We start from the raw sequence: 9,688 nt of genomic DNA on the forward strand, positions 1-9,688 counted from the left end.
ATTTGGTGTTATCACTCTCTCATACTGGTCACTGGAAGTTCAACATGGCACCTCATGGCAAAGAACTGTCTGAGGATCTGAAAAAGAGAATTGTTGCTCTACATAAAGGTGGCTTAGGCTATAAGAAGATTGCCAAGACCCTGAAACTGAGCTGCAGCACAGTGGCCAAGACTATACAGCGGTGTAACAGGACAGGTTCCACTCAGAATAGGCCTCGCTATGGTCGACCAAAGCAGTTGAGTACACGCGTTCAGCGTCATATCCAGAGGTTGTCTTTGGGAAATAGATGTATGAGTGCTGCTAGCATTGCTTCAGAGTTTGAAGGGGTGGTGGGTCAGCCTGTCAGTGCTCAGACCATACGCCGCACACTGCATCAAATTGGTCTGCATGGCTGTCGTCCCGGAAGGAAGCCTCTTCTAAAGATGATGCACAAGAAAGCCTGCAAACAGTTTGCTGAAGATAAGCAGACTAAGGACATGGACTACTGGAACCATGTCCTGTGGTCTGATGACACCAAGATCAACTGATTTGGTTCAGATGGTGTCAAGCGTGTGGTGGCAACCAGGTGCGGAGTACAAAGACAAGTGTGTCTTGCCTACAGTCAATCATGGTGGTGGGAGTCTCATGGTCTGGGGCTGCATGATTGCTGCCGGCACTGGGGGGCTACAGTTCATTGAGGGAACCATGAATGCCAACATGTACTGTGACATACTGAAGCAGAGCATTATCCCCTCCCTCCGGAGAGTGGGCCGCAGGGCAGTATTCCAACATGATAACGACCCCAAACACACCTCCAAGACCACCGCTGTATTGCTAAAGAAGTTGAGGGTAAAGGTGATGGACTGGCCAAGCATGTCTCCAGACCTAAACCATATTGAGCATCTGTGGGGCATCCTCAAACGGAAGGTGGAGGAGCGCAAGGTCTCTAACATCCACCAGCTCTGTGATGTTGTCATGGAGGAGTGGAAGAGGACTCCAGTGGCAACCTGTGAAGCTCTGGTGAACTCCATGCCCAAGAGGATTAAAGCAGTGCTGGAAAATAATGGTGGTCACACAAAATATTGAAACTTTGGGCCCAATGTGGACCTTGTCACTTAGGGGGACTCACTTTTGTTGCCAGTGGTTTAGACATTAATGGCTGTGTGGTGAGTTATTTTGAGGGGACAGCAAATTTACATGTTATAAAAACTGTACACTGACTATGTCACATTGTAGCAAAGTGTCATTTCTTCAGTGTTGTCACATGAAAAGATAGAATCAAATATTTACAAAAATGTGAGGGGTGGACTCACTTCTGGGAGATATTGTATATACTGTATATATAGTACATTCGCATCAGTACCTAACCCACAAGGAGCTTACAATCTAAGGTCCCTAACTCACATTCATACATACACAGGAGTCAATTTACCCACCAGAAATGTCTTTAGAGTGTGGGAGGAAACCGAAGTACCCGGAGTAAACCCACGTAGGCACAGGGAGAACATACAAACTCCATGCAGGTAGTGCCGTGGTTGGGATTCATACCAATGACCCTAGTGCTAGGCCATTGTGCTGCCGGGTAGCTTCCAGTTTCTTAGACCATAGAGATGATCGTGGATGTTAACTGGATATAACATTTATAGGGAAAATTGATCCAGGGAATATTCTATTGCCTCTCGGGGGATCATGAAGGAATTTTTCCCCTACAGGAGCAAATTGGATCATGCTTTGCTGGGTTTTTTTGCCTTCTTCTGGATCAACTGTGGGTGTAGGATTATAGCTTTTTTTATGGTTGGACTGGATGGACTTTTGTCTTTTTTCAGCCAGACTAACTATGTAACTATGAATGTTCCCGGTGGGACGGGAGAGCCCGGTAAGGTAGCAGAAGGCCAGTAGGATCACTTTTACAAAAAAAAAGCATACCGCCAGCTGAAAACAACAACATCAGGATGATGCATCGCATATGAAAGACGGGTATGCCGTTCCTTCAGAACGCATGCGCCTGTGATGCTGCTGGCTGCTGCTCTGTAGAGTATCTCCTGAACGTTGAATCTTTAGGAGCTATTCATTGGACCGACAGGGAAGCTTTATTATGGGCTTGCCTGTCGGTAAAAATATAAAACGAGAGTTTACTACCACTTTATCTATAATAAATGCTGTATTTATACAACTTATTTTCTTTTATTACACAGGGACCCCAACCTTCCAATAGACTGCCTGGTAAAACCTTACTTGATATAGAATGTTGGGTAACAAGACCATCACAGAAATTTCTCTTCTTGGTTTTAGGAGTTGCGGACCTTGCAATGCCATATTTTTTGCTTTGTTTCTCGTGGCGTATTTAATTACTTTAGCCGGTGATTTCCTCATTATTACTCTTGTCTCTACAAGCCAACGGCTACAATCCCCCATGTTTTACTTCCTCAAACATCTTTCCATCTCAGAAATCTTGTTTACCACCAATATTACCCCTAACATGCTTCACGTCTTGCTGAGAAACGGTAGCGCCATGTCTCTCACCGGATGCATTGTCCAGTTCTACGTCTACATTGCCTCGGGAAGTGTAGAGTCTGCTCTTCTCACAATAATGTCCTATGATCGGTACACGGCTATCTGTAACCCCTTGAGATATGCAGATATAATGAACCTCCAACTATGCCGGACTTTTGTTTCTGTCACTTGGTTCCTTTGTTTTTCAGTTGTCCTCATAACCGTAAGTCTTCTATGCCAGCTGGAATTCTGTGGGCCCAACACCATCGACCATTTCTTTTGTGACTTTGATCCTCTCGTGGACCTTTCTTGTTCAGACACCTTCGTGGTGAGAACAGAAGTTGTCATACTCTCCATCCCTGTGGTGGCCTCTTCATTTTCGTTCATTATCTGGACGTACATGTATATTTTTATCACCATCTTCAGGATCTCCTCTTCTGCCGGAAGGCAAAAGGCTTTTTCCACTTGTAGCTCACACTTGGCTTCAGTATTTTCGTATTATGGTCCTCTGATTGTAATATATATGGTACCTTACCAAAGAAACTCCCTGAATACAAACAAGTTCCTATCAGTACTGTATACTGTGCTGACCCCATTGTTTAACCCATTAATTTACAGCTTGAGAAATGAAGAACTTCGTCTCGTCTTATGGAAATGTTTGAGACTCAAAAAAACAGTGAAGGTGCCTAATAGTGCATCATGAAGGTCATAGGAACCCATCACATCCCATCAAAACCATAGGAACCCATCACATCCCATCAAAACCATAGGAACCCATCACATCCCATCAAAACCATAGGAACCCAGCACATCCCATCAAAACCATAGGAACCCATCACATCCCATCAAAACCACAGGAACCCATCATATCCCATCAAAACCATAGGAACCCATAGGAACCCATCACATCCCATAAAAACCATAGGAACCCATAGGAACCCATCACATCCCATCAAAGCCATAGGAACCCACAGGAACCCATCACATCCCATCAAAACCATAGGAACCCATCACATCCCATCAAAACCATAGGAACCCATCATATCCCATCAAAACCATAGGAACCCATCACATCCCATCAAAACCACAGGAACCCATCACATCCCATCAAAAACCATAGGAACCCAGCACATCCCATCAAAACCATAGGAACCCATCACATCCCATAAAAACCATAGGAACCCATCACATCCCATCAAAACCATCGGAACCCATAGGAACCCATCACATCCCATCAAAGCCATAGGAACCCACAGGAACCCATCACATCCCATCAAAACCATAGGAACCCATCACATCCCATCAAAACCATAGGAACCCATCCCATCCCATCAAAACCATAGGTACCCATCACATCCCATCAAAACCATTCAATTTGTATGCTTTATCCATGATTTTATGGAGTTTCTTCCTGGCATGTTTCACAAACCAAAGACTAACTGGTAGGCTGAGTAGTTTCATATACATTGACCCAAGAGCCCTAATGTTTAACCTGGGGCCTGGGAGCCCCTATTAGTTCTTTGGTGCTTACTGTGCAGTCCTCAGGTACAGCTTCAAGTACTGGAAGTGGAACCATTGAAATGTAAAGTGATTGTAATGGCAGAGATCTCTAGCCATTTCATGTAACTGTCCACCATCTCTTTCTTTTTTTTTTTTGTAGTCTCTGATGTATTTTTAACAACATGCAGAATATTTGAAATGTATTTTTAAAAATAATTTTCATATATCTTGTAATAAAAATGCATTTCAACATACAGTGTGTATATGTATATATATATATATATATATATATTTATTTATTTATTGAAATATATTTTGAAATATATTGAATATGGCCAAAAGTGTAGCATTTCAAATATACAGTATGGCAATTTATTTGGGAAGAATATTTTTAAAATATATTTCAAATATATTTTTCTTCCATATGGGTATGCAGCACACTGGGGATGTCAAAGGCCACAGTTAAAGTAGAACCAAAGCCAAGACGTTTTTTTCTTGTTTCAGATAGAATGTAGAGTGATTATATTAGATTAGAGGTATTTATTGCTGTCTGTGCCCTCATTAGGGAGATTCACCCTTTTTATTTGTCTTTTTTACCATTATTATCAATTACTGAACTGAGTTTGGGATGCCCCATGCAGCCCTGGTGGACAATTCAAGTGGCCATGCTGAGAAACATTCTGGGTGCATAACCCACTCACTATCAGTAAATTGGTCCAAAGCAATGATATGATAGGGTGAAAAAAACAAACAAAAAACTTTAGTTTATTAAATAAAAAAATGAAAATTTAATATTATACCCAGAGTTCTTCCAACTAAAGTAGAAATATTTTTTTATTTTCTTTGGATTTCCAAATTTCCATTTATCATCTCCAAGCTCCAGGACTGTCCCCAGCTTCCTCCTCTGTTCAGCGATTACAGTCCTCTTTACAGGAAGTGCCTGCACACTAAATGGCAGGGTCAGTGTTTTTTTTTTTTTTAATTTCCATTTTTATAGTTGTACACAGAATTTGACACATACATATGTAAGTGAGAAATCATAAACATCAGGAACAAATGACCATAAGAAACTGCCTCGGTATTGAGGCACGCACATATACAGTAGATGAATAAACAGTAAGGCCCCATTCACACCTAAGCAATGTGTAGCTCGAAGCTGCAAAACGCTTGAGGAGAAAAAAATCTATTATTTTCAACAGAGATGGTTCACATTTCCACTCCAGGTCGCATGGAGCCAAACGCCTGAAGCACTTTCTTGCACATTTTGTTGTGTGTTTTTCTGCTCAAATGTAAAAATGTAAAAAAAAGGAAATAAATATATAAATACATCAAATAAAATGTAATAATGAATAAATAATGACCTTAACCCCCAGCTACTGTTACTACTACTACTACTACTAGTACTTAAAATTTTCCAAAAAATATGACAAAAAAATTACAACTTCAAAAAACTCGCCATGCCTCTTATGAAATACGTTGGACTGTCCACTTTGCAAAATGGGTCATTTGGGGGATATCTGTACTTTTCTGACATTTTTGCACCTCAAGAAATTAGATTGGTTGTCACTTCAGGATTGATCAATATTCAGATCTATACCATAGTTTGTGAACTCTATAACTTTCCTACAGACTAAATAATAAATACTGATTTGGGTTATTTTCACCAAAGACATGTAGCAGAATACATCTCGGCCTAAATTTATGAAGAACAATTATTTATTTGCAAACTTTTATAACAGAAACAAATGAAAAAACTTGTTCTTTTTTCAAAATTTTCAGTCTCTTTTTGTTAATTTTGTAAAAAATTAAAACCCCAGCGGTGATTAAATACCACCAAAAGAAAGCTCTAGTTGTTTTTAACAAAATGATAAAAACTTTAGTTTGGGTACAGTGTTGCATGGCCGCGCAATTGTCATTCAAAGTGTGAGAGCGCTGAAACCTGATAATTGGCCACGGCAGGAAGGGGGTGAAAGTGCCCGGTATGGAATTGGTTAATAAAAGAGGGCAAGGAAGCTCTTAAAAGAAGAAGTTGGTGAATAGCTGCGCCTTCAATGCTCCTACCACTCATACCACTTGAAGCGAATCCCACACTACAATAAAACCAGAACACAGTGGGGAGAGTCGCATAACAAATATTCCTACCCTGAGAAAGAGACACTGACACTAGCCAACCATAAAGGTAGGAATCCAAAATGTCTGACAATGGCCATCAGTGCTCCAAAGCCCAAATGAAAGTCAACAAAAAAGCAATTACAAAGTTACTATTAAAACAATATAAAACCACTTCCCTTCCGGCCCATGTATATAAATGGCCAGGCGGGAGCAGTGCAGGGGCGGGTGGCAATTTATAAACATCCTCCCCACTCCCCGCCTGTGTGTGGCACTGCGATCCGGTGACCGCTGTGTCTGGAGGACACACCAATCGCTGTATAGGACCTCTGTGCGAGGTCCCGATCATGTGATCACTGATTGGCCAATCAGTGATCCCATGAATAGTAGAGTAAGTAAGATGTCACTTCCTGATATCATTGCTTACTACGTGTGAAATCTGTGAATGATCACAGAGGTCACATGGTACAGGGCTATTCACAACAGCCCTTTACCAAGTGACAAGCTGTGACCAATCACAGTTCACACAGATATTTCTCAATGGCTGCAATAATGCAGCCAGAGGGAAGGAGAAATTATTGCTTTTACAGCCTTTATGGGTGTAACAGCAATCAGTGTAAAAAAAAAATAATAATTTATGGAGAAAAATCATTTATTTACAAAATGTTATTTTTCAAAAAATTTTTTTCAAAATGTTTGGAGTTTTTCATTTATATAGCAGAAAAATAAAAATCCCAGTGGTGAATAAATACCACCAAAATAAAGTTTTATCTGTCTCAAACAAATGCTAAAAAATTCATATGGGTACAGTGTTGCATGACCGCGCAATTGTCATTCAAAGTGTGATAGCGCTGAAAGCTGAAAATTGGCCTGGGGGCAGGAAGGGGGTAAAAGTGTCCGGACTTGAAGTGGTTAAAGTGAATCTAAACATTTTTTGGGTGAAGGGAATGTTTTTTGCAGTCTCTGTATACACAACCACTCTTTTTTTGAAAATTGGGGTAAATCTAGACTTTTTAGTCACCAAAAGAGAAATAGAGGGGAAATCTTCCAGTGGGGATTTCTGTTTTTCGGGGGGATTTTCCTCACTAGATCTCTACACACTTTCCGCTGCTCCTAAAGACAGGAAGTGAAGAAATATTTCTGCAGTGAACAGAGGCAGCAAATAAAACCCCCTCAAAGTGCCACTATAGCTAGAGAGGAGAGGCGCTGTGCACAGCTGCATCTCTTCTCCCCTCTCTTCTTCACACAGGGACTTGAACAGAAGCAGGAGCCATTGGCTTTTGCTGCTGTCAATCAAATTCAGTGAGGAGGAAGTGGGGGCATGTGTGTCTATGGAGTAAAGTTGATCCAGGGAATATCCAATTGTCTCTCAGGGCATCAGGAAGGAATTTTTTCCCCTACAGGAGCAAATTGGATCATGCTTTGCTGCGTTTTCTTGCCTTCCTCTGGATCAACTTTGGGTATAGGATTATAACTTTTTTTTTTAATGGTTGAACTGGATGAACTTTTGTCTTTTTTCAGCCAGACTAACTATGTAACTATGTAACAGCTTGGGAGTGAGAAGATACTGTGTGCCCCCATAGCAAACAGCTTGCTATGGGGACACATGAAGAAGATCCACAAGATTGCATATGGGGGACCTGAGAAGAAGAGGATTGGGTCCAATACCACTGCACAGAACAGATGAGTATAACGTGTGTTATTTTAATAAAAACAAAAAAAAACAGACTTTAGCAACAAGTAAGATTTATAAAAGTGCAGCGCTTATAATAAATTGGATAAATGACTGAATAATTTCCAAAATAAAGTGCTTAATATCCAGAAAAAGTGCTAAATAATTTAGTACCATAGGTAAAAATAATTGATATTCCAATTAATGAATAAATGATTATTAATGTCCAGATAAAGAAATCGTAATATGTGATAGTCCCAATAAATGTGAGTGATCTGGATATAAACTAATCTTGTTATCCCAGTGGCATATAACCAAATATCCTGGTGACGTGTGGGGTATAGTAAAAATGCACACTCACCAGATGCGCATATTAAAAGCGCAGTGTATTAATATGTTGTAGTCAGCCAGAGGTCCCCTTTAAGGTGGGATGAAATACAGCCTGGTGTGGATATCCCTCCTCTGGAGTCTGGGGTGGTTAGAAGTCAGCCAGAGGTCCCCTTTAAGGTGGGATGAAATACAGCCTGGTGTGGGTATCCCTCCTCTGGATATCACAACAATAAAGCAAAAGCAAGCCACCAAAAATGACACTAATTGTTAATGTCATAAGCACCTCTCCGACTCACTTGTACAAGTGTGGATACATAAACCCAGGGGACAGCATACTAAACAATATGATAGTGTGACAAGAACACGCCTATCTGAAAAAGAAGGTTTCTAAAAGGTTTCCTGCTTAATATTTGTGTGAACCGTATATTCAGTGGGTGTGTTCCCAGTATATATCAGGGACCTCCTGGAATGTACAAGCTGGAACACAAAAATACATGGTATGTATCTAGCAATATGGAAACCAAATCACATCCAAAATTTACCAGGCCTCCCTCCACAATAGTCAATGGATACTGCTGTTACCTTCTCAGAGGTGAGACTATCATACCCGCCTCTCAAATGTAGGGACTTCCTGGATAGCCACCCCAAATGGAACAAGGTCCACAGTACCAAATGATTCTGAGGATATACATAGAAAAAGATAATAAATGTGTAGAACATGGGCATCAGGTAACCCCGAAAACAAAACACACATAGAGATGTGGATATATTACCATCAATGAGGATCAAGAAGACTCCTGTCGACTTGAACTAAGATCAGGTCCTTGATGCTTTTCCAAAAATGCATATGGGGGTGAGGGACCAGGTATACACGATGCGTGGAAACCTACGGAAATCCAGGATAACTATTCCATCATTACACTACTCTGCCTTATATGGTGCTCTGTTGGCTAAGATGACCCTTAATTGAAGACGCTAAGTGTTTTTAAACATGATTTTATTTTTTTCATATGTACACCGTGCTCATGTTTAACCTCCCCATGATCTATGTGATCAAATAAAGTATTGTTAAATTCATTTGAATTCATACTACTCCGCGTGGATCTTTTAGAAACCTTCTTTTTCAGATAGGCGTGTTCTTGTCACACTATCATATTGTTTAGTATCCCTCCTCTGGAGTCTGGGGTGGTTAGAAGTCAGCCAGAAGTCCCCTTTAAGGTGGGATGGAATACGGCCTGGTGTGGATATCCCTCCTTTGGAGTCTGAGGTGGTTAGAAGTCAGCCAGAGGTCCCCTTTAAGGTGGAATGGAATACAGCCTGGTGTGGATATCCCTCCTCTGGGGTCTGGAGTGGTTAGAAGTCAGCCAGAGGTCCCCTTTAAGGTGGGATGGAATACGGCCTGGTGTGGATATCCCTCCTTTGGAGTCTGAGGTGGTTAGAAGTCAGCCAGAGGTCCCCTTTAAGGAGGGATGGAATACAGCCTGGTGTGGATATCCCTCCTCTGGGGTCTGGAGTGGTTAGAAGTCAGCCAGAGGTCCCCTTTAGGTGGGATGGAATACGGCCTGGTGTGGATATCCCTCCTCTGGGGTCTGGAGTGGTTAGAAG

General features: G+C 41.2%; 1 protein-coding gene across 1 annotated transcript; it reads left to right on the forward strand.

Annotated features, from left to right (window-relative positions):
* Positions 1-2,224: 2,224 nt before the first annotated feature.
* LOC149452499 (olfactory receptor 11L1-like) lies at positions 2,225-3,175 on the forward strand. The gene has a single exon (XM_089689247.1). The coding sequence runs from the start codon at positions 2,225-2,227 to the stop codon at positions 3,173-3,175; it is 951 nt and encodes a 316-aa protein (XP_089545373.1).
* The last annotated feature ends 6,513 nt before the right edge of the window (positions 3,176-9,688 follow it).

The sequence above is a fragment of the Staurois parvus genome, unplaced genomic scaffold (assembly GCF_062004578.1).
Source record: "Staurois parvus isolate SC_StPar_1 unplaced genomic scaffold, SC_StPar_1.0 ptg000470l, whole genome shotgun sequence".
In the NCBI taxonomy this organism is placed as follows: domain Eukaryota; kingdom Metazoa; phylum Chordata; class Amphibia; order Anura; family Ranidae; genus Staurois; species Staurois parvus.

Coding starts and splice junctions, on each gene's coding strand:
- LOC149452499 (XM_089689247.1), top strand. CDS start 2,225: ATGTTGGGTAACAAGACCATCACAGAAATTTCTCTTCTTGGTTTTAGG.